Source organism: Chlamydotis macqueenii, chromosome Z, assembly GCF_036417535.1.
Source record: "Chlamydotis macqueenii isolate bChlMac1 chromosome Z, bChlMac1.mat, whole genome shotgun sequence".
In the NCBI taxonomy this organism is placed as follows: Eukaryota; Metazoa; Chordata; class Aves; order Otidiformes; family Otididae; genus Chlamydotis; species Chlamydotis macqueenii.
The window spans coordinates 42064423-42090348 of record NC_141593.1 but is presented as its reverse complement, the minus strand read 5'-3'; the positions used below and the strand labels follow the sequence as shown (position 1 = coordinate 42090348).

The following is a 25926-nucleotide window of genomic DNA, read 5'->3' as shown; positions in this document are numbered from 1 at the left end:
GATGATGCAGGAATTAACTGTTGAGACTAGCAGGAGAGCAGAACCTTCTCTCTGGGCAGCAGGACTGGCTTATGCTGCTTGAAGAGTTTGCTGAACTCTTTGTCTCTCATCATAAAACAGGCTGTCTATGTCTCACATTGTTTAAAGATCTCTTCTCTATTCCCCTTCCAGGTTTAGCCTCACATTCTCAGTTTCATTAGCCACTTTGCCTACATCTTTGTATTCATCACTGTCCTTTCAAGACCTGATGTTAAAAATCAATTTTGCTTCCCGGCCAAACTAACTCTCCTTCCCACAGCATCATGTCTGCAGTGGTGACGCTTTCCTCCTCAATCTCTTTACATTTAGACAGTCAAGGGACCTTCTCTTGTTTATTTCAATATTCTTTTCAAAGTCAATCTCAAATGCTTTTTGGCACTTTTCACTGTATCCCTCTTTTGTCCATTAGCCTTTCCCTCTTGTGTGTTTTTACTTACTCCCAGTGTCCTTTATGAGGTGAAATCACAGATAGTTCTCCCCATCCATCCCCATATCCACAGATACCGCTCCCCATCTTCTCCTCTGGTTTGGGGACACAATTTCCAACTGCTTTCTGCACCTTTATTTAAAGAAAATCCACATTTCCCCATACTTAAGCTGATCCTAACAACTAGTTCCCTAAATTTCTCAGAACTGACTCTCTAAACAGCAGTAGAAGGACAGTAAGAAAACAAGTACTTCCAAAATTTTGAGATCACAATTATTCCAAAGCCAGGAGTTCTGAGAATCCCAAGCAGTTTATAAAGCCATCACTACCCTTGTGAGGTTTACTTGCAATAGGAAATTATTGCACTACAGGTGCACAGTAAATGCCTACTTTATGTAACCTGAAGGCTAAACAGATCCAGATCTATTCCTTTGTTGTTTTCTATTTTTGCTGTCTTTTTATCTCAAAGAAATCTACTAAGATGTTGTAAAATATTGCCAGATTAAAAGGAACAACGAGGAAAGAAGCAATATTTTTTTTTTCTGATTGTGTTAATTAACATAATGCTGTTTTCTACAACCCTAATGACATGACTGAGAACATACAAACACAAGCTACCTTTAAAGCAGCTACCTTGGACTTTGTGAGCAGCACAGGCAGAGAAGTGTATGCCCAGAAAACGAGCATTCACCCTCCTTCTGAATAGCTGTTCAGTCTGTATCAAGCTCATGTCACAGCTTTAGAGCTATCAGTGCCTGCAGACTAGACATACCTTCAGTCTCACATTGTACCGTGGAGCTATATAAACCTCTCTGTGAAACTCCTTTGTATTTCCTAGTTTGTGCCATTTTAGTTGGGCTTAAAGCTGTATTTGAAAGGTTTCTTACTGTATGTAGTCTAGGATAACCTTCAGTTTCCTCCTTTTCTATTATTCTACTAACTAAAGCTGACTGGGTCAGAAAACAAGGTTAATACTGCATAATACGGAGGCATATACAAGCTGGCTCAGCTCCAAACCCACCATTTTAGTCCCTCTCCAAACTGCGATGAAAGCATTTTTTGGTCAAAACTGCATGCTCCTACAAGTATGACTGATGTAAAAAAAAAATCACAACTATGTGTTTATGCAAACAGGTAGGAGTTGTGAAGATGGATCTTTTGATCACTTTCACCAGAATTTCCCTCTGCAGAAGATGGCAATATTGGGCCTATATCTCTTAAACAATATATCAGCTGTATTTTGTAGATCCAAGTTGTACCTATCAGCTTTCTTACTGTGTATTGGCATTGAGCTTTATTTTAATGTGGTTATGCATTTCCCACACAAGTACTCAACACTAGATTTGTTTATCTAAAAAATGGCTGACAGAGCATGAGACACTAGTCCTAGAATATATGAGGATACTCAAGGAGCATGGAAATTCACTCGACTGAAAACTGCAAAATTCTCTTTTCATTGGTGCTTTCAATGTAGAAGACAAGATGAGACATGCTGCCAAAATTATGACATGAAATATTCAGTTCTATTTTGATCTCTCTTTTTTCTCTCTGTCTTGTTTTGCTAAAGATGATTTAAAACCCTGCTTGCTGAATCCAAAAAACAAACAGCTCATGCATATGACAGGCTGCCAAGAATGCAGGACCCTGCCCTTCACTTAGCTCACAAGCAAGAAAAATCTCCTACAAGGATACTGCCAGCCAGCTATGCTGCACTAAATCTCACCATCAGAAAATAACATTGGCAGCATAATCAGCTGCAAAAGGACTGCATGCAGAGTAGTAACTTGCAAGAAGCCCGGCCTATCAGTTAGCCTTTCATAGTGACTTGGTGGTGACAGGCATCTGGTAAATCAATCTGGAAAGAATCTATATTCTTCAGATAACGTCACATTTTTATTTTATGAGATTGCGCTGAGGCAGTATGAGGAAGGTAGATGACAAAAACATTAGGACAAATGATTTGTAATTGTCATGTCTGTCATTCATGTTGCCTCTTTTTTTCCCCCTTTATTCTGGCAGCGCAACAATTGCAACAGTGATGTGTTATCAAAGAATATCTGGCAATATATTTAATGAACAGTTCTTTATCTTCCTAAAATGTTAATGCCAAAAAAAGACAAAGAAAATGGAAAGAAAAAGAGAACGAAAAATGAGAGTGATTTCTTTGCTCTGATAACATCTCTCCCTTTCTGTGTACACCATTAAATGCAGATTTAGAAAGACATAATCTTGCAGGTCATAAAATAATTTGAAATACTCCTTTCACACACACACACCTTGAAATGGACTAAATTCTATTATAAAATAATCTCCTAAGGGAGGCTCAGATGGCATCACATTTTACATATCAGTGGGGAAAAAAACCCAACTTACATTTCCAGGAAAACATTTGTTTGCTTCATGGTGTGGTGTGCAAGGATTGGATCACAGGCTGATATGATTTTTTCACTCTTTAGATACAGCAGTGAACATGGAAGTGAAAAGAGATGTAAACTAATTAAAAATTTGCAATTAATAAGGATAAAGGTAAAATTCCTGTCCCAGTGAAGTCAGCGCCAGTTTGCTCATTAGTCTGAAAGCTAGACAAATTTTAATTCTTTCAATAGGTATCAGTGTCTTTCTGTCTTCTATAAAAATTGTATAGGCTACAAAACTAAAGCCTTAGATCATATTCACTTTCAACAGCAACAGAAAAAAAACCAGTATTTTGTGCTTTAAAGTATCACAGTCTGAAGTTTCCTTTTTCTCTAAATGACTTTTAATCCATTTTATTTTCACTATGTACTCCTTTATTACAAAAACTCATTATATTTTGTAGATGTACATTTGCAGTCTTTTTAATGCTATTATCAAAAGTCTCGCACTATAGCTCTTCCTTAAAGTCCTGGTTTCTAAGCATGTGATTATGTGAATAATTGAAATGACATTCATTTAAAAATGTTCACTTCCAGGATTCACAGCTGCAGAGAAAAGCCTGAGCACAGCTATGTGGAACAGAGGACTGAAGTAAGATTCAATGAGCTCCAAGTACCATGAGTGGCTATCGTTTAGGCTTCTTCCAAAGCGTACCCCTCTCCACCTTGAAAGTAGTTGGGCTTCTTTGTGCTCTGCATTGCTCCCACTGAAAGGGCTTTTCGAGTCTTACTTCTTATACTTAGAAAATTCTCACTTACACTCTCAATCATGCCAGTGCATACACATTTATTTCTGAGACAGTAATGACCTTTTGCCTGAATAGCTCTTTAGCCTCCTGATTATACACATCTTGCCCCATTATATTTCTTATTCACAACTCTTGCCCTTAGCTAAAGGGCCCAGGAAGGAAAAGACACTTTACAGAATCCAGCATTTGTTTGCTTGTTTAAATGTAAGAATTTAAGCTTTTCTTCTGAGTTGGTGGGTAGGGAAGTGATTAATTATTTCTTTCAATAATTAGAGCTAGCAATGTTGTAGCACTCCTAGTGTGGAAAAAAAATGGCAGTACATGTATTTTCTGTAATGTTGCTGAAAATAGTTTGTTCTTATGTACATCAGCAAGGATAGAGATTCCTGAAAATCTTCACTGACTGTTCTTTAGTAGACTTTCTAACCCAAGGCCTAATACATCACTGTTCTCCATGACGCAACTTTGAATAAGGTTATTTAGGCAAACTCCTCAGAAGTAAAATTAATCTCAAAAAGCATTCTGATTTCATATGTTTTCCTACTCATTTGGATCAGTTTAAACCACTTTTGCAGAGTTCCTGGTCACATAATGCATACGTAAATGTAGCTCCACAAACAAAACCAAACTCAGTCTTTCCTCTTAATTGTCACAAAGGAAAAAAAATGCCACAGCAAATTAAAAGCATGATTAGTCCAGGTCAAATCAAGAGTTAAAATACAATTGAAAAGCTAACTACATTGATCAGCAAAGAGATGTAATTTGAGTAAAGTTATGTTTCCATAGGCTTTAGACTGAGGCTCATCTACTCAGCGTATTAAACTTTTGACCAACATAAATATGTGCTGGGAAATAGCTTGAAAACAGACAAGATAACTTTTATGTCTCACCAGCGAATAACACAAAGATACAAGAGTAAACAAGTGCATAGTTTTGAAACTTCATTTGCATCACCTCTCAGGGTTGGTACCTCTATCTGAGCATTCCTATGGCTCTGGCTCTGCTCCCCAACCAAAGGCACGAGACATCACTATTGCAGTATCAAGCCCTGGATGACATGAACTGGAGAAGAGAGGTAGGAACTGATTGTATATCAAATTTGATGCAAGCTCTCCAAATTCTTAAGGGCTGGACAGCAGCTTTGCAAGGATACTGATAAGGGACAAATAAATAGTAACTCCTGAAACTAAATTCAAGGGTATTAAGCTAGGTATGTTTCTTGAAAGCATTTCAGTACACTGGGAAGAACAAAGTTACTTCCCATTCATGAGACTTTTCTTCTGCCAAGCTGTTTACCTGCCTGATAGAGACAGAAGCATTTGAGTCACCATGATCTTTTCTATTTTTTTTTTAATCTGTCCTTGATATCAGATGCATATTCCCTTAGTCACCTTAAATCAGGCCTTCACCTCTTCCTAAAGTTAGGCCACAGCTAGAAGCTTGACAGCATTTTGTAAGTGTTTTGGCTCCATTTTATGCATTTTATGACTAGACTAATGTAAAGCCAAATTACCTCTGAAGTATAATTACAAAGTTCTTGAGCCTGCAAGATCCAAAATCACCTTAGTTCTGGGGTCCTTACCTTCTGGGAAGCTTGGAGAGCTGTTCCTGACAACTTAACAAAAACTTCAGCACTGTTCATGATGTCTGATAATGAAAATGCTTCACAAAGGCATGTTACCAACTACACAGGTAACCTAAAGCATGTCCATGTTCTCTGTCGCTGATGCCAACAGGCTCCAATGGACCCAAGTCTTTGCTAATGACTTCCCTCCCCCTCCATATTGGAGCGGACACACACAAGCTGCCTGGCTGGCCAGATACTCCATCAGATAGCTGAAGGACCCAGAGAGCAGTGAAAATCTAAATGACTTGCAGTATCACACACTGCTTCCCTCGTTCCCCATTTCCACTCAGCATCAGAAGCTCTTTGCTATGCACACACCAATCTACAGAGCCAGATTTGTAGGCTCTGCTCTATTACTAGCTGATGCTGTCCTCTCATTCTCTCAGTCCATCCCATCACACATAGTAGGACTTCATAGTCTAACTGTCTAGTTCTTTCTTTCCTTGCTTCCTGAGTTCTGTGAGCCAAAAGAGCACTCATTGTTCTTTGGGCCCAGGAAAAAAAAATGCATATTTAGGAAAACTGCCTAGCAACTGCTTTCCTTATTGCAAGGAGAGAAGCCATTTGCATAAGAAAACCTTCCAGCTGGAAGCCTGCAAAGACTCTGCTGGGAGCTGATTCTGTGACCAGTCCTCAAAAGAGAACTCCAGTTTAGTCCTGCTCCCTCTGGGTGGCCTTTCTGTGCCGTCCCCACCATCAGTGGCAGCAGTTGGTGTGGGTGCATAAGGTGCACCAGTGCTCTGCAGCATCTAGGAGCTGCCACTCCACTTTCTGACTCTGCTCACAGTGCTCCCAGAGATATTTTTCTCATTTCGCTCCTACATCATCTTTTCCTCACGCTGTGCGCATCACACATCACAAAGTCAACAGTTTCAGCTGCTAACCTTTGGAGTTCTGTCATTTGCTTTGCAGATTTCCTGCCAAAAGTGACAATCTGCAGCATTACAGTGCAGTAGCTCTCTCTCCGGATACTTACACATGGGTCCTCCCCACAATTACTAAAAGGCATTAATGGTCTGTATAAAGACCTGGTCCAAGAAGAAAGACTACAGAAATCACTTCATCATTCCTCTTTCTGTTCTGTGCCTGGTCTCTAGAAAATGTTGCCTGTAAACTTTTCACTTTCTATAGCCCCAGACAAAACATTGCCTCTGGTAAAGTCAACGGAAAAAGCCTCCACCAACATTCCAACAACAATACAGCAAATTGCGAACAGGGCTGGGATTGAGGACATGGTCCTCTTATGTGTTAAACATCTGAGCAGCAGTCAAATCATTTCAGCACCTGCAAAAAAGGCTTTGTAGGGCTGTGCTGCTACTTAATGGAATGAGCCAATTTCGATCAGAGTTCTGCAAAGCTCTAAATTGTGGTTCATAAAGCTAATTTCAATGTGTGAATCATTGCTTTCCTGCAATTTATATCCATATGTGTGGTTATTTTTGAGAATGATTCAGTTTTGTATATATAATTTTAAAAGGATTTTTTAAGTTAATGAACATCTGTGCTAAGAGCCCCTCAACAGAAAAGCCTGTGTCAGCCACCCAGTGATGCTGACTGTGTAAACTTCCTGCTATTCTATAGGCGTGCATATGGATCTTAAGGCTCTTAGCAACTGCCTACAGCAGGAGTAACCCCGTTGAAAACTACACCATTAAAATGCTTTAAAAATGGGCTGAAACCTCCAGAATTTCCATCCATTTGAAAACTGTAATATCCAGTTTATAACCAAAATGGGACCAAACAGTAAATTCACAAAGCCTTTAACAGAAGCAAACACAGGGAAAATTTCCATCTGAAAATTTCCAAACACTTTGATTAAGTTTTTGATTGACATACATTCAGAGCTTTTACCTTTTACTGAATTCTGCATTTCCTGGTATATGTTTCTAGCTGCTGCTTCCTGGCTGAACTTACTTTCTCAAGATGAACCTATTTCTTGATATCCTGCATGAGAACCATGCTGGAGTAAATCTAGTGGGGGTGGATTTAAAAGGGAATAATTATACACCCAGATTCAATGGGTAATCAAGTAACTGGTCGCAGAAGCAAGGTCACTCTTCTCTAGTTGGTCTTTTAATCAGCTCTATTTTTCAACCTAGTCATTATGTTTTTCTATTTCTGCCCTTTCTACGCTCTTTGATCTCACTGAAGGAGAATGTGCTCCAGGAGCCGTGAAGGTGGCTTTCCACTTGCACTTTCCAGGTGAGAGTGGGCTTAAATCTGGCAAAACAAAGTATGCTACAACCTCCTAGTTAAAAATCTAATTTTCTGTATTACTATCTTGTCATTAACCCTGTAAGATGGAGTTTAGTAAGGACTTACTGTTAAATGTAACACATTACACATGCTGGACATCTGATGTTCCTTCTCCTAGCACTAATATGGAAAACTGTCTTGGACTTCCCTCTTAGGATCTGTGTCAGTGAAAACAAATGGAAACAGAACTGTAAGTAAGATTAATCACCCTAGCGTGAAGATGATGAGAACACTTGACTTGGGAGGTGACCACAACTATAACCATGCTAAAAATGATAGAACTGTACTTGCTTGAGACAAAGTTGAATTTGGCTTTTCTGTGTAGAGCTGAGCATGTCAGAAGTTTGCAATTCTACACAAAACACCAGCAGTCAGGGAAGTGTAAGTAAGAGCTGGGGAAAGAGCATGCTTCCTGCACACCACAGAATATACCCTGTCACGGGCAAGTAGTAACAAGCATCAAGCTATGCAGCTAATCCTTTAGCATCAGGATAACACTGTATCCTGGTGCATACAAGTTTCAAAATGCTGACATTCTGGTGAACTTTAGGAAGCTCCTAATAGCCCTGTAAAATCATTAGGCCTAATTCTGCTTGTGATTATGTTATTTTAAGTTCAGAGTTACTGCAGTGACTTCAATGCAGCTAGTTCAAATTTACATCTCTCTAGCTAGCCCATTATTTTCTGTATTATTTCCAGTTGCATGAAATCATCTATGCACGTCCTCCAGGGCTGCTGGAATCCTCTGTCCTCCCCAGCACTACACATGATGCAATGAGCCTCTGACGGAGGAGGAGAGCCGAGAAGTCCATGTAGGGAAGCAGATAATTTCCTTTTGAGCAATGAATGCAAAAATAGCAGCTAATAAAAAGCCTTCAAACTGTGCCTTCAAACTGTGACAATTCAATACACACACCTACGAGGATGCCTTGACAAGCTGCTTGACTTCTCAGTAACTCTTTCTTGTTTTCTTTAGTGCAGCCTCCTCCAAACTCCCCCACACAGGTATTCATCTCTGTAGCGACAGCTGAGACCTGCAGGTATTTGCTGCTATTGCCCTCTCAGATTAGACAGACACTTGTTCCTTACTGTAAACATTTCTCTCATGGTGCTTGCCTGGCTAGTTACAGCCCAAATAATGATAAACCCGCCTTTTCTTTTTTTAGCCCCTTGCTGTCATGCATTAATTCTCTTTGCAAATAGGCATTTGGCACTGGAAATAGCTTAAGCAAGATCACTCTCTGGTGATTATTTTACTAGCACTATATTTTAGCAAATGTTTCATATAGAGAGTCATCAGAAAAGTGTATTATGCAGTTGCCAGAAATACAGCACTCTACAATATTAGGCTCACACATGAAGGAAGAACTGTGCCTAGTGGGCAAGATGCTCTTTGCCATTTTGCTACTTTAGTACTAATGTTATTTCACTGTCTTCAAACTGCCACTCTGGCTTTGCTAAGCAACAGTGGAGATCAGAATCAGGACTGTTTGCTGAGGACTGTAATACTCCCAAGTGTAAAAATGGTTTTGCAAAAGGGTTTTTGACCTTTTTATGTAGAGAGAAGGCCTGAAAGCTGGGTATTTTTAAAATTGTCCTGGAATAGCGAATTGTGTAATCCTTAGTATTTCTGGAAGTCTTCCTGGGAGGCTAGGAAGTGTAATAATTTCACACGTCTTAACTGAAAGCACATGGGAACTCTCTGTTTTAAGAAGACATCCCTTCCCAAAATACTCACTTAATGTTAACATTAAAAAGAAGTGATCAAGAAACAAAACATTAAGAAACAAAGCCACAAAAATCCAGGAAGCTTCCTTACAAATCTTTCCCACTCCCTCAGCTGTTTACTTTTTGGTACCATAATTCTGTTTCTTTAGTTCTTTACTCACCACCAAATTAGACAAAACCGGAATTTTTTTTTTTTTAAAAAGCAGCCCACAAAGAAGCTAAAAATAAGAAAGAGACAACAGTCTTTCTCAACCACTAGAGGTACAAAATGTGCCAGTATGAGCTGCAAAGTCATTCACTGAGGGATTGAAACCAAAAACTTCAAAAAAAGGGATGTTCTTCATTTGGAAGGAGTGGAAGATGAGAGTGGCCCAGGGCACTGTTTGACAATACAGTCACTGGTGCCAATGACACAGGCTATGCGAGTCCAGAATGTATCATGCAGCACATTTTCATTAGAGGCTGGGAAGCACCTCTGATCCAAGAACGGGCAAAATCTCATTTGGAAAATACTGCTCACAGTCCTAGTGACGTCCGTACCAGAAAGAGACTAAAATGGCTGTTTCACACACTGAAAGTCATAAGAGATGGCTATGATGAGAAGAAAAATAAAGAACTTTTTCTCCTGACAATGTGCCTTCTTTAACCCTCCAAAACTTTTGGAGAGGGGACAGGAGTACTTTTTCTAAATACATTTTAGACGTAAAAGCTAGGAAGGGAGGAGAATAATGTGATCAAGTGGGTGTACGTTGAGCAAGAGTTAATTCAGGTTGCTGATAAAAAAGAAAATTTGCAGCCGTTAGGACAGCGAGGTTGTCCCAGAGAACAGCCTTCTGGGGAAAGCGCCTACTTATTTGCAACATCCACTTTAATGGAAGGGGCTGTGTGACAGGATAGGAGTGATCCAGGAGTTAGAAATTCAAGCTTCAGAGACACAAGACTGCTGCTATTCAATTTTGTGGTATACCTGAGAGACATCTGAGAAGAAGCTGTCAGCATTTTGCAGGCCTCTCCGTATTTATTTATTGAAGTCTTTCCTCATGACTTGCATTGGTTGCCTGCATTTTTGTTTCCCCCTCTTGCTGTATGATCTGTCTCTGGGTCAACATCAGCTTACACTGGTCTGAGCCACTCAAGACAGGTGACAGGGCCAGATGTGCCCTGAGGGGTGTCACCAAACCCCAGTAATGCCACAGGATGGTGCAGCTGGCTTGTGCACTTACAGCATCATACAGTGTGCCAGCTCAGAAGGTAATTCTCACCGAGGCAGACTGATGGGGATTGTTGCCACCTTCTGTTGTGTGGCAGGTGTGACTGGGTTCCCAAGAATTCTCAGGAATTTTTGCAAAATGTAATTTCTCTTTAGGGGCTTGGGCTAATGTTGATACCCTTGACATCTCCTCCTTTTTTCCCCTGGCAGACTGGAATTTTTTGTGGGGGCTCGTGCCTTATATAGAAGGGGCTAAAGTGTTAATGAGTGTTGGGGTTTTCCATGTGACTTGAGGTCTGAGATTCTTGTAGCTTCTCCTACCCTTAACACCTACTGTGTGGCTTCCTGCAAGAGTGGAAGGCTTGGGCTCATAATCTATGTCGCTTCTTCCAATTCTACATGCTATGCTTTCTTTAAATAGCAAAACATGGTACAAAATATGTAGAAGACTTTAAAGAGAGACTGGGTCACTGCACTTTATACTGACAGGTATAAAGTACTTGGGCCCTTCTGCCCCATCTGTGCCAGAAGCAGAGGAAACTAGTTTGTGACTTATGAACCTCTCTGTCCCTTGGGCCTAAGGGAAGAGGGAAACCTCACTAGTAGCTCCAGTCTTTTGACAGATCCTTGCACGGTTGTACAAGTAGAGGAAAGGAGTCCTTATTTTCTCGACTGTTCCTTGTGTTGTTGCATAAAGGCAAGTAAGTTATACAATAGCTAAACAGGGATTACACAACTGAGCTCCATAAATCTAAATCAGAAACAGAGTCTCCATGCTGCACTGGACAAACATAAAAATGTGGAAGGGTGACATTCTGATCCTAATGAGGTTAATGGCAAAGCTCTTGCTTACTCTGGTGAGATCAGAGTTTCATCCAAAATCTTGGCTCAAGCCTGTAGTTGGCTGACCAGGCTGGATATTTAAAGCATATCCTTGTTAAGTTTTTCCAAGTACTGGGATAAGACCACCTTAGGTTTTGGGTTGGTTGGTTGTTTTTTTTTTTTTTTTTAAGCTTTTTGCTCATGATAAAGAAATGCAGAGAAATAGTTTAAGACCAAGTACAGAGCAACCACTTGCAAACCTGAACTGGAAGCCTAAAAAGGGCCTGATATATTATCTCTGAGTGCAGGAACAAATATTAGCAAAGTAGTTGCTCCCATGCTTCAGTGTCAATACTTTAAGACAGTGAAAGCCGCTGCTGAGTCACACTACTTGGGTATCAGAAGGAAAGACAGGAAACTCTGACCTGTGGGGGCTGGGAGTCCAAACAACAAAAATCAGACATCAACAAAACAAATAAAAGCCCCTAATGAACCTGAGGCCTAAGCTCTGCAAGTAAATAACTTTGTGAAATGATCCACTGTGCTACAAGGACTGCAGTGTACCAAAGTGTCTGGAGCTGTTTGGCACACAGACCACACTAATTACTTGACAGTTGTTTTAGTTTGGCCTGGGGTGGACATCAGTGCTGGGTACGAAAAGCCACTGCAGTTTCTTCATGTCCCCAGGCTCAATTGGTCTGGCTATTGAAAACTATTGCTGTTACACTGAATGCTAGCATGTACACCAGGGCTCCCCCCACTCACAAGACTCCTGTCTGATGAAAAAGAAAGAAAAAAAAGAACGGAGGAGAAAAAGGAAAGCTTGTGCAATCAGGGCAAAACATCACATGTATTGCTAGCCCAAGGGTTATTTCTCTCCCCCTCTTCCCTGAAGCATCTCTTAACAACTGAGCTGATTCCATGTAGAATGTCATTAACAATCTAACAGTGAACAAAGACTGGAGATCATCCTTATCTTACAGAAGCAAGCTATAAATAATCAACTTCAGCAAATCTAACATCCTGACGGGGTGACAGGATCTTAAAAAACTGCTTCCAGTGTATTAATAAACACAAATGCTGAACCAAACCATTTCTTGCAGAGCTTTTTGGAGATGTGTAAATCCTTCCAACAAGCATCAAATAAAGCTGTCAAGATTGAGGAAAAATTGCTTCTATATATGTGATTAAGCCTGAGCAGTTAAAAAGACATAGCCTGCTATAAACAATTAGGTATGGTAGGTCAGTGCCATCCCAGTGTCATTGCCAACAGTTTCACTAGTTAGGCCTGCCATGGATATAATTCTCTTGGCAACCGTCTGGAAAGTCATCATAGCTTTGACTGTTTCATGACCAGCTTCTATCAGTCCATGTATGGCCCAAGCAGGGCAGGCCAAAACCTCACAGGCTCAACTGTAATTTCCAACTTTTATCACTGTGAAATACAGTGGCATGGTAGGCTGTGGTTCTGTCCCTCCTCTGCACCAGCTAGAAGCCAGCTGGAAGATGAGAGACCAAAGAAACAGTCCTTCTTGCTTTTCTTACTGTACAGAACAAGTGAATAACTAACATCAAGTTTCATAGCCATCCATTGTTCTGCAAGCGTCTAGACTTGATGACCTTAGAGGTCTTTTCCAACCTTAATGATTCTATGATTCTATCATAAGCTTACACTACCAATTTGGATGAAGCCATGCTACTTTATACCTTGATACATCCCTTCATTCACACGTACGTCTTTTACTAACATCTCTCTACACTTACCTTTTCTGCCTTATTCATTCCCTCTCTTACACCCATGATTACACTCTCTTCACCCTACTGCCTTTTTCTTGTCCTTTGTTATACCTGGAATCCCACAGATCTTCCCTTGGCCTCAAAAAAAAGTGATGAAGAAGGATAGAAGAAGGAAGGAAGAGAGTAATTCTCTCTAAGAGGCAGTGAGAAATGCAGTGTACCCCTTGAATGAGGTCCTTTGAGAGGTATCCAAGGACTATCCAGGTTACCCAGAATTTCCTGTGGTGAACCCCTGCTTTATACAGGTCATGAGTCTTGTTCTAAATTTGTGCTTCATTGGGTAGAAACTTTGCTTTAGTGCTCATGTGTAAGATTTAAGGATTAAACCCAGATGTCCATGAGCAGGTAAGACGATGCCAGAGTTGGTACACTACCACATGCCCATGCCAGGCCTCAGTCATCCTCAGGAAGCTCATATGATTACTCAGCTTCTGTCTCTTTTTGCAGGTAGTTTTTCTGCAGTAGGGAGTTATTAATTTCTTTGAACAATAAATGCTCTACTTATTTTTGAAAAATGCTGCCTCTGACCAAAACACGTACTGTTAAGCATGGACATTCATCCTTAAGTGTAATGATGAAAGTGGTGAACAAATCCAGTCTCACTGAAGTACAGAACAGAGACTCACCTCCAGTCTCAAAAAGTACGGCTCATACTTCAGAGGCAAAATCAAGAAACTCTGGCCTTTGGTGCTCACTGGTGTCCTCAGGAACACCAACAGAGGTGTTCTGAAATGTAGTCATGCTTGTTTTACATTGACCAAATAGCTTGAAGTACCACGTTTCCAAAATAACAAAATACAAGAGGAATGTGGCTCATATGTTTACTAAACACTAAGTTTGCCTTTTGAAAGAAAAGATAAGGAGAGCTACTTCTCAGCTGTTAAGTGAAACAACACTCAACAGTAGTTCTTGTCTGTAGCTCCTCAGCCTCAGCCAGATGTAGAGACAATCTCCTTCTGGGGATCCCACAAACACTGACACTGAGGTCACACTGTCCTTTATGGACACAGCAGCCCAAATTGGGTGCCTAAGAAGAAGCCTTCATTTTATCTATACAGAATTTAATGTCAATAAGTCATCTGAGAGGCAGATGTTTATAAACTAACAGGTTGGCCACAGATTGCCTTCCTCAAGCCACAAACACCTGATAGCTTCAGTTCCAATCATGAAATTACAAACAGCAAATGCTGTCAGCTACATGACTTGCCACATAGTACAAAGACAACCTTAACAACAGCAATTAATGTACACAGTCCAGTTTATCCTAGCGATCCCAGAAGCTCTTTGCAAACTTCAGAGATCATTTTATGGCAAACAAGCTCAGGGAAAACAGCCTGGCCCAGAATGAACAAGCACAATGGGCTACTCTTACCCACCACAAACAACTCTTCAGTCATAAGCAGTAAGACTGAAGATCTGGCTTAAGGCAGGAAAAACTTACTGACAGCCTTTCAGGTGCTGAGTATATAACAATTTCTCACCTAGTCTCTTTCTGAGTAAAATAACTAGTTCAGTGCTGCTGTCCAGTACTTACACATCCTCTAGTAAACTGAAACATTACACAATACAAAAAGTTACAATTTCTGTTTGTCTTAGCAATGTATAAGAACATATTTTAATAACTTCAAAGTGTTGAGCCAAATTTGATTACCCACTCTTCCTCTTTATCTGCTGCTGCTGCTTCTTCACTAAAGCCAAGCAAACATGCACAATTTCTGCTCAGAGAAAAAGATCTTTCTGTGATTTATTAGAATATAAAGCCAACATATACAAATGACAGGACATGCCAATCCTACTCTGATTAACTCTCTCCAAATTTACCAAAACTTTGTAACTCAAAACCAGGTTCTCCATATGCCAGCCTCTAAATTACTTGACAGACAGATGGTTGAGTGTAAAAGCAGAGTCACATCAATGTGGTAAGATGACTGAACAAGACCTAGGTTACTGCCAATTACAGTAGTTCACTTACCCTATAGTAGTCCGTGCTGTACACATCTCTAGACATGCCAAAATCCCCAATCTTCACCAGTAGGTTCTCACCAACCAGGCAATTCCGAGTAGCAAGATCCCTGTGCACAAAGTGCTGCGACGCCAAGTAAACCATACCAGCTGCAATCTGCTGGGCAATGTGAAGCATCTGGGATTGGGTCAGCTCAGCAGGGCGGTTGCCTTCTGCCATCAGTACTGCATCTGGTCCATGTGCCCTGCGCCAAAATACAAGCTGATTAAGTGATAGGCCACTTGTAAGGCGGAGATGTGAAAGTCATTAGTGAGCCTAAAACCACAGAACTGATTCACTCAAATATAATAACAGAAAAGGCTGCAAATTCATTGTTGCAATAAGGGAAAATTTGTATCAGTTTTCCTTTACTGTGTGAAAGACAATTGGTGTGAAGAGCATTACACAACAAGTAAAATATTATTCATGGAAATAAGGCACATGTGTCCATAATAACACCCCTCTGTCTGAAACCACCACCTTTCTACTCTTCAATTCTAGTAGTCTTCTCTGGAGAGAGGCTAGCAAACATAGCTGTTTGGTAACTGAGGAAAACGACAATAGAGTGAAAGGCAATGAAGTGGCATGCATCACTTTTCCTATGATCAGCACTCCTTGATTTCTACAGGGAGACAAGCCATTGACCCTTCCATCTTTTCTTGAAGAAGAAAGAGCTAACTTCCTTCTGAGATGCCATCTGAGAAACAAAGCCAGCAATTTTAGATGTATACTTCTAATTTCCTATCCAAATGCACATCAGGAAACCGTTTTTACTTATTTCATCACCAAGGGTGAGTCCTGTATGAGAAGAGAATTCTTGACAATAGGAAGAGGACACAAAACACAGACTATTTGGAACAACTAAACAGCTTCAGAAATATGAGCTTTTCAAGACCAAGCAAGTCCCTAAGACTCAATAACCAACTGATTAATGAGAAATTGTATACACTCCAGCAGGAGAGTCACTTTGCATTTGGAAACCTAGAAAAGTACTGGAACACATGCGCTTCACCCATCTTAACTATGTTAGCTCTGGTATACACGTGTAACATCCTAGTATCTTGAAGATACATATATAAACATTCCTACACTCAACCTCTTATAGTAAGCATTACTAGCTAATCCTTATCAAATTAATGAGGTCATCTGGCAATCCTTTGTCATTTGATTATCTTACAATATTATGAATATCTCTTTCCATCCATTCCATTATTCTGGGTTTTCAGAAGTCTTTTCTATTTAATTCCTGCAGACTGTTCTTTCTAAGAGGTCACCTCTTCTCTTCCCTCCTCAACTTTCTTTTTGAAAAATACTCTAGTATTGATCTTTATTTTCTCTCAAAAGTCTTTCCTTCCTACAAAGAGGAGTTACAGAGAATCACCTTTCTAATCAATAGAGGTGAGGACTTAATTCATCTCTAGGGGAAGGGCACAGAAATTTGGAAAAGAGTTGCAAATTAATCAAAATCTGTAAGATCAAATGTGACACTATCTATTAGAAATATGATATTAAAATTGCCTCAAGGGAAGAACTTCATGAGCAAAGTGACAGATGTTAGAAAGAAATGAAGGACGGTGTGCAGCATTGCTGGGACTGTATCTGCTATTAGGCAAAGAAGCTCTCTGCCACAGGGTACACCCAGGCAGCCATTCAACTGGCCTGGGTTGAGGGGGAATAAAAAATCTCCAACTAAGACTCACAGGAAAATTCCTATTGAAAAACACTGTACCTTTTCATTGCATTTTTTTTTTAATGACTGCTTTCAGATATGAAGATCTGAGTCACTAAATTAGAGAACTCTTCATCTTTCACTGGCTTCCTTGAGGACATGGTCTGTATCCAGTGAAACTTTTGGATTATTCTTAACACTCCATCCATCTTGCTTGCCCTCCTGGTGCTGGCTGTAAATGAGGTATTCCTCAGTATCTGCAACAGCCAGGAACATTGACAGAGATTTCTTTGGATCCCCATCAGCCTCTGCTAGCCAGAACAAGCACAGAGCAGGCATGACTTTGAGGCTTTAGTCCTAGATCTGAAACAGACTTTGGCTGCATGCAGACAGGGAGGCTCATTTGGGTTACATTTCGGATTCATTTTTATCCGATAGCCTTTGGTGGCGCTGCAGGGTAAGAAATACAGGCTCTTACAGCCCGCTTACAACTAACCTCTGATCCACAGCACAAGCTGCAGCAAATGTTGAGAGGAATGACAAATCGGAGCTTAGGTTTAATAGCTTGTCCCAGCATAATCATTTTATGTTCTAAAGACAAGGGCTGATTAATAATTAAAAAAATTAAAAGACCTAGAGTAGGAAATATACTGTCTGTTAAACTACCTTTCTGTACAATAATTCAAAATCAGAGTTAGGAGGTAGGAAAAGGCAAATAAAAAAGAATCAAAGAGTAAGTATTTCTTATTAAAAAAGAAATTACTTCTTATCAGCTGTGAATCTGGCTTCTTCTAATAGAAATTCAATGTTCTGAAAAAGTACTGGGATGGCATCTTAGGAAACTGCAGTCCTCTCCTGATCCATGGCAGAGGTCCAACCAGGCAAATGTAAATGCCCTGACATGGCCCTGACAATATACTTAAATCCTCTCTCAGAAAGATAGTCAGTCTGGGAAAAGTAGTAAGATTTGCTCTGCATCCCCAGTTCAGGCCCCCTTATTCCCTGCCAATAAGGGAGGATGCTAGTTGATGTTATTCGCTTTTCTGGCGTGGCTATTGTTAAGGGGAAATTAGAAAGATAGCAAACTCATTTCACAAAGGCTATCAAAAATGCATAAATGGCAACACGAGCAGTCACAAACCATTTCAGTCAGATAGAAAATCTGAACCCACTTAAATGGACATCAGTTTTGATTGGTTTACAGCTTTGTCACAGTATCTTTCGAAAATCGTGGTACCCCTAAGTTATCTTTGGCAGGAGCGATCTCAGTACATTGAAATGCCTTTGTGATATCGTTGACGAAAATCACATAGGAGACCTGAAAAGGACAGTCCCTTATGCAATTTTTTTTTTAATTTTTTTTTTTGCATAGGAGCAAAAGCTATCTCTGGACTGCTTATTTCTATGTCAATGAGTGCAGGCTAGTGGAAATGGCACATACACAAAGCCAGTGTTCATAGCTTCCTGGTTGACAAGTTACCTATTATCGTGAACCTTAGGTATCATGTATTTACTTATGACTGCTTTACTGCCAAATATCAATTTCCAATGCACATTCCTGAAAAGCTGCATGAAATAAAACCCTAGTCCAGACCCCAAGATATAGCATTTTCCATTGCACTGGTTTCCATGGCTCACAGTTTTCTTGCTTCAGATTAATGGCAATCTTTCCAAAACACTGAGAGAAGGGAAGAGAAAAGGGGTTAGATTTCAAAAGCTCTTAGACGCCTACAGATAGCTATAGGTGTTGAGTGGGATCATCCCAAGTGCTACCAGAAAGCCTGCAAGAAAATTATTCCCACTGTAAGACTTATAACGAAACATTTCAGAATACACTGAAATATATTGAGAACAAGATTTATTTGGTTCTCAATCCTTTAGTGCAAAGCATAAGGCTTCCAAATAGGCAAAGAAACAACAAGCCCCACATCCCAGTACAAAAGACGAGACTTGTACAGATTTGGACTCCTAGGTGTCAGCAGTTTCCAGCGTTAGTAGTTCATTTGACAGTAAGTACCAGTAATACCTACCTTCTCTGCCCACTTCTGGCTCTCTAGCACAGTATGTGTTCGTGGATTTACCTGAGGAATTTGTTAAGATCTCCATGCTTCATATACTCAAAGACCATGATGAGCGGATCACCCTCAACACACACGCCATAGAACTTGACAATGTGCTCGTGTTGCAGGTTAGTTAGCAGCTCTGCCTCGCGGTGGAAGTCCTTGCGGGCATTGTCGCTGGCATCCTTCAGTGTCTGGTAGAGAAAACGAAAATGTAAGGAAGGGGAGATGTTTGCAGAAGGTAGTGAACATGTGGCATGGCACTGTAAGGTTAAGATAAGGACACTCCACTGCACAAAGGATGAAGTACTTTCTTAGTGATTCTTTTAGAAATGGAGATGTGATGTTTAAGTGCAATTAAATATAATGGCAGTACAAGTTTTATTCCCCTGCCACAAATAATCCCAAGCAACAATTTTTCTTGTAAGAGGATGTAGGAATACTCATGATCTTACTGTGCCAAGTGTTCTCCAAACATAAAACAAATAAGCTGACCTTATGCAAAAAATATAGTAGTACACAGCTGGTTCATATCCTTCAGCATTTAACTCAGGCAAGCACTAGTACCCTGTTGGTATCTACCTTTCTTGTAAGTTCTTTAAAATAAAACTCTGCTTGCTTAAAATACTTAGTGGTAACATACATGCATTCTTTATGTATCACTAATGTTGCTGTTGCTGATGTTGGTCCCTATGGTGTGCTATACATTAGGTCGATTTATGTAAGGGTACATCCCTGGACCAGAACTTCCAACCTGAGATTTCAGCCAGAAACTCCTTTGAAATTCAGTAAATTTACTCACATGCCTAAGATTAAGCAGATGTATAAGTAACTGGAGGATTAATCCTAAACTGAAGGACAGAGAGGAAGTAGATGCAGATCAGAATTCTGGGGTGTCAGTTTTTCTCACCCCCTTTTATTTATACAGCTCTGAACTCTTGTATCTTTTCATTTTGAAGGAGATATATCAACACTGGATCAAATAAGAGGCTTAAACTTTGTACAATGAAATAATGCTAATTTAGCTACCACACATAGGCAGTTTTGGATCTCTTCTTAAGAACTACACTCCCTGAGCAAGGAAACACTTTCATTCACCAAAAAGGGCAAATTCTGACACCAATTCAATTAGGAATAATGATAATTGACAATAAACCACTACTAGGCTCTACCTTCAAAAGGTACAGTGGTTGTGTTATACTAATTCAAACTGTTTTTAAAACAGTAGACAAAGATAGCAGGTTACCAATGTTCACAAATTATTTTTCACAGAAACAGATGTTTGGGCTCTGTACCTGTCAGTTTTAACTCCATCTAGACTTAATACAAAGAGAGATGAGACACAAAAGTAGTGGCATTATTTTAACTAAAGATGCTTCATGGCCATCTAGTCACTTTATTTCCTACTCTGAATTCATACACAGAGCATGGGACCAACCACACTCAGCAGAACAGACACAGAACAAGTTGATACTGTGCAATCATTCTGTTAACAAACTCACTCTTTAGCTGCAGTAGTCGTGGGTTTTCCAAGCTTTTTCTTTAACAGAAACAATTCTGTCCACTTTTCTAGTATTATATGTATGCATGTGTGAAGAAGGGACTAAAAGATGACTGTCAGAGAGAACACTTGCTTTATTTGTGGAATTGCAACTACAAGTCTTGAAAAATTAACAGCTACCAGATCTGGGGGCAAGGAGCAGGATAGATTGGATAGCCATCTACCAAGTTCAGAGGCTGTTCTCTGTGGATTTCAGGCTGTATGGATCCCAGAGGCAATACAAATCACTCATGCTGCAGACGTCCCTTCCCTGAGGGACTCACTTGCGAATCTTATGTGTCTTCAGGCCCAGAACCCTTCTTCCACAAGTTTTACCAACAATGATGCAACAAGAATACCGCATCGTCAAAGCTTCCCAGGTAGGACACATTAGTATACACGCTATATCACCCAAGGTGGATATCAAATTGGCTCTCTACTATGGTCCCCACACAATCACATCTGAACTGAGCGAGGACTGAAATTGAAATGTCTTCCAACACATCCTGGCTCTGGGATGATGCTTTAACATGATACAGGCACCAATCCACAGTCCAATCTATGCTATCTAATGAAATTAGTGGGAACAATTCTGTTGTTACTTGACTTTCCTCTAGTGGTTTCATGCATAAAGCAACTGGACTGTAATTCTTCTCAAAAACAAAATTAGAAAAACAATTATTATAAAAAACATTTTTAAGCAATAGCAATCTGGAAAAAAATTGACAGAGAGAAGCACAGGCTGATACTCTTTCCAGCAGGCACTTTCCCTGGAAAGACAGTAAAAATGCTGACAGCTCTGCCCTGTGAGGATGGCATATTGTATATTTCAGAAGACGTTTTTTATCTCACAGAAACAGCAAAATTATCATATGACAGAGCAGTTGCCATGGCAATTACACATTTTCTGTCAAACAGTGAAATGCAGAAAAGTCTGAAACCCAAGTAGAACTCAGGCAGGGTTTCTACTACCAAGGGGTGACTTGAATTTCTGTCATCCACCATTCCAAAACCCCCTTTTCATTGTTTCATGCAGTGCACAGAATAGACACAATGCACAAGAGATAGCTGACACAGTAGAGCAAAAAGGAGATTGAAAAGTGAAAAAATTAATAAGTACACAGAATTTACTAGAAATGACATTGACTAATGCATTCAGCTTGTTCTCAGTGCCAGAGATAAAATAAAATGAAAATAAAACCGTAAGAGTACAAAGACAGAAAAAGACATATTCATTATTACTATCATTACTGACAAGTACGCCGAAGCTCTGCATACAAAGCACTCTCAGCAGTCGATAGGAGACTTTCCCAAGTAGTAACTGAGAGATAACCACATGTACTTTCCAACCACTCAGGCCAGCAGCTAAGGAGGAGGGACATACTCCCTTGGACAACAGAAGGATCCCCTGGCTGTTACAGGAGCTCCACATCTGCTGAGCTTATCCTTGTGACAGTTTGACTGCCGCTCCATGCTTATTCTCCTACAGAGTCCTGGCCCACATATCCACATACCATCTAGTCTCTGCAGACCTGTGCTCTGTACCAAGGGCAAACCAAAAGCTCCTTAGTCCACCCTGACACCACAGAGCTGCATTCACAGGCAAGTCGGAGCAAGAGCAGGGGGATGTGGCTCTCACTAACATCAGTGTGACTTGGTAAGAATGAAACTCTAACAACAGTTTCTTGTATGGTGATGGGGAGCAGAAAAAAGGATTTCATAGGGAAGGTTGAAACACTGTAAAGGACAGTTGTGTGGTTTATTTCCTCAAGAAATGAAGGGTTGTTTTTGGCCCTTCTCTGAACTGAAGACTCGAAGAGTTAGAAACCTTGGTTTTCCTCTGCAGGTGCTGTGGAAATGTTCTTCATCCCATGTACATAATGGTCTCCTAGCTGAGCACAACCCTGGAGCACCATGGGGTGTTCAACCTCGCTCAACCTCCCAGGCGAACCAGAGGTAGCTGCTAACCTATGCCCTTACAGTCATCCTCATCTCCAGCTCTGGACAGGTTAAACTAGTGCAAGAGTATGCCTGGGGATGCAATTCTATGAGGAGACAGCATCAATGCAGGCCTGGGCAACCACTGTGGCATGGCAAAACGTCCTGCAAGGAAACTGAAACTTTTCAGTCCTTTACCCTCTGTTTTTTTAAAAGTGCCTGCAGTAAACGGTGCACTGATGTGATCTACCAACTCACCCCAAGGGGAAGGGTAGTACAATGCCCATGCAACCAGCTTAACCTGTGGTTAAGCTCTCTGCTCACAGGGTTTGACCCACAGAAAGCATTTTTGAACACTTGGTGCTCCCCGCTAAAAGCCTGATGGCTGAAAAAAATTTAAACAGATTGTCTTTCTCCTCTTCCAAGGAAAGAAAGCTCAAGCACTTTGGGTTGTTTATGCTTAGTCTGATTTTATATCTTCCCAGATTTTTCTGGGCATATTTAGCTCCTAAATAATTTGCTGCAACAATGTCAGCATTTCAGATACTGTCCAGCCAAAAAGGAGAAGGATGCGTGTTGAGTCAGACAGTGATGCTCAGGGCCAGGCGCAAACCATGCAGTTGCCCAGCAACCAGCAGGCACCGACAACCTCTGGGGACCACCAGCCATCCTGGTCCGCTTGGTGCAGGTGAGACTGTGCCTCCTCGCTGCCAAAATCCCCCTGGCACCACCAAATGTATTTCACAGAGGCACATGTGTTGTGGTTTTGCTCAGGGGGGTACAGCTCTCTAAAGCCCTTGCTATGTGCCCATAGGAGCTGCCCTCCACTGCTGGCATCCAGGTCTACTCCACTAAGACTGAAAAAAAAAAAAAAAAAAAAAAAAAAAAAAAATCACACGTTTTCACTGCCAAATTCTGCTCCGCAGTGTGTCTGGACACAGTCCTCTGGCTAGCTCTCTGCACACCAGTGAGGTCCCATACCTTGACCTCCACTGTGACTGAAGGACACCTGTGAACCACAGTGAAAGAGGGAAGCACCAGGCAATCAACCTCTCAGTTATATGGGAATCAATTCAATGGCACAGTTTGCCAAAAAATTTGCTCTTTCATGGCAGCAGTCACATCTTCAAATGCCAATGTGAGAAACATAACATGGGCATAACCCATCCCTAGAGGTACTTCTTCCCACAGCTGCCTGCAAGATCCTTATTAAGGACATTCCAAAGAGTGGATTTGGTAAAAAAAAAAAATAGTACAACAACTGTCCCAGAAAAGAGATAGACTTGTCATCTAAACCCATGGAGACATCTCCCCCTTTAAAGGCTGAATGCTCTTCCTTGTGAATTACAGTGAGAAAGAGCAGCAGAGAGCAAGCACCATACAGCATTTAACAGCAGAAGTGCTAGGCTCCATTTGGTCAGGACTTTCAAAAGCAACAAGTGAATGGAAAGACTTTTATTTTGCTATCAAGTAGTTCCCTGAAGTGATAGAGGAAAGGCAATTTCCATTCCAACTTCACCAAAATACAATAGAAAATCCATTCAGATCTAGTTTTGTCATCTCCTGTCTCTTGCTTTCTTCTGTCTGTGATACATTCCTTCAGGACTTAATTTTTTCTCACTGGTCAACATGACCGAACAACTCCCAAGTATCAAAAAGCTTGTAACCTTGGCAAACACCAAAACCCTATTATTTTTGATGGAGCAAGAAAGCACTCTACAAGTCCATCTTCCTTTCATGTTCTCTCACTGCCAGATCCAGAATTCTATTTCTTGTTTCCAAATTCAAAAAGATGATCTACTCTATTTCTTTTATTGTATGGTTTGATCCAAAATGTACATGATTGCCTGCTTGTGACTGGTCAGATAAAATTATTTTCTGATCCATAGGCACAGCCCAAATTCTAAATGTGTATTCCCTCTGCATTTAATGAGATACTTCAAATGCTGAACACTTTGTTCAGCTTTTGGGAGAACACAGATGGAGATAAGAGATTGTTGCCAGGGAGACTTTGCAAACTTTTAGAGTGTAGTTTCACTGATATTGTTTTCTAGCATACGTCTCTAGCTGAGGGGGATGTATGAAAAGCAGGTTTGGTGCCCAAATTCTGAGATCAAGCTGGAAATCTTCTTACTCCTTGGTAGGTTTCGCAATGTACCATGCAGTCTGTGCCCTTTAGGAGAACCAAAGAAATAACTTTTTTTTTTTCCCTCAGAAATGTGAGAACTATTCTGTACACTTGAAACCCCAAGTTTACGTCCGTTTTCATGTAGTTTCCTCCTCCTCTGGACTGTATTTTGGGAGTGTTTACTGGAGCTATATATCCAAGAATCACTCCTCCAGGTCTGACATATCGTGACTTCTGGATTTCCATACAGCCAGCATTTAACAGCACATGACAATATTATCCACAAGTTATAATGTTCCTGGCAGGTATATTAATGACAAACACCCACAGATAATTTCAGTGGCTGACTAAAAGAATGGCACAATCCTGAAAAAGGAAGGCCTTCTTTGACTAGCAGTTATATACATAACCTATTCACTCAGCTAGTAATAGAATATTTTTTTTAGACATGCATATATGTCACATGTATTTTTAATAACCTAGACATTATTTTTCACTAATTATAATTTAGATAGATCATAAAAGATTTTGCCCCTTTGTGACACAGTTGGTTTCCACCTTTTCCTTATGAAATTAAGCTCCCATTTTATAATCCACAGGAAGATCAAATATCGTATTCTCTTAACACTCCATTAGCCTCGTGAACTCTTCCACATATATCACAACAGTTACACAGGGCTATGGAATAGGCAAACATGATCATTTACAAATAAAATAGCATTAGTTGAAACCATGAATTAATATCAGAAACCTTAGACTCTTTTACCTTCACTGCCACCAAGATCTTGTCCTGGTCAGGACAGAGGTTATAGCATTCTGCAAGAAAGACTTTCCCAAAGGCTCCTTCTCCCAGTTCTCTCTTAAGAACAATATTGTGGCGCTTGATGTGCTGCACAACTGTGGAAAGAAGACAAAATGGAGGTCAGAAGTGAGCTGCAAGGCCAGGATGGGATGGGGTCCATGCTTACAGCCACACAGAGACAGTTGCCTGTAGAGTGGGGCACATGTAGTGGAATGAATGAAAGTGCCCATGTGTCATTAGTTCTGTGTCCAAAAAGACCAAGTTAATATATTTATATTTGGAGAGCAGCGCATTTGCTGAACAAAGTCTATTTGCAACTTAAATCCTAAATACTGCGAAGTAAACCATGGTGCACAGGCACTAGGTTGGCTTCTGCAAAGGCATGAATCTCACCTTGGCTGCTTAACTGCAGCCACCAGGACTGAAAACTATGCTGATCCCTTAGGATATACTCAGATGCAGACAAACCCCTGCCTCCATGCTTGGGCACACGCCTGTTCCAAACTGAGTGATCACTTGTGCAGAAACCACCCTGCCTCCCTTACTAAAAGATGGAATATGGAGTGCTGCTGGTAACAGCAGTGGGGAGAAATGGCACAGCCTGTCCCCAGTGCTGACACCAGCATTTGGAGAAAAGGCTCACTGTCTACAAAAGCAAAACACGTGTCGCACACCCTAAGCCTAGGGTGACATAACCCAAGTGCACTGCATATAAACG

The 25926-nt window shown here is 40.6% G+C and overlaps 1 protein-coding gene across 2 annotated transcripts in view; it reads right to left on the bottom strand.

The window, feature by feature from the left end:
- NTRK2 (neurotrophic receptor tyrosine kinase 2) overlaps positions 1–25926 on the bottom strand; it is a 210728-nt gene that overhangs the window by 29444 nt on the left and 155358 nt on the right. For both annotated transcript variants that reach the window (XM_086769955.1, XM_086769956.1), the window contains 3 exons: positions 25173–25303; positions 18822–18994; positions 15042–15276 (listed from right to left, as the gene is read on the bottom strand). In XM_086769955.1, the coding sequence (XP_086626081.1) occupies positions 15042–15276; positions 18822–18994; positions 25173–25303 (539 nt within the window). The remainder of the gene's footprint in view (positions 1–15041; positions 15277–18821; positions 18995–25172; positions 25304–25926) is intronic.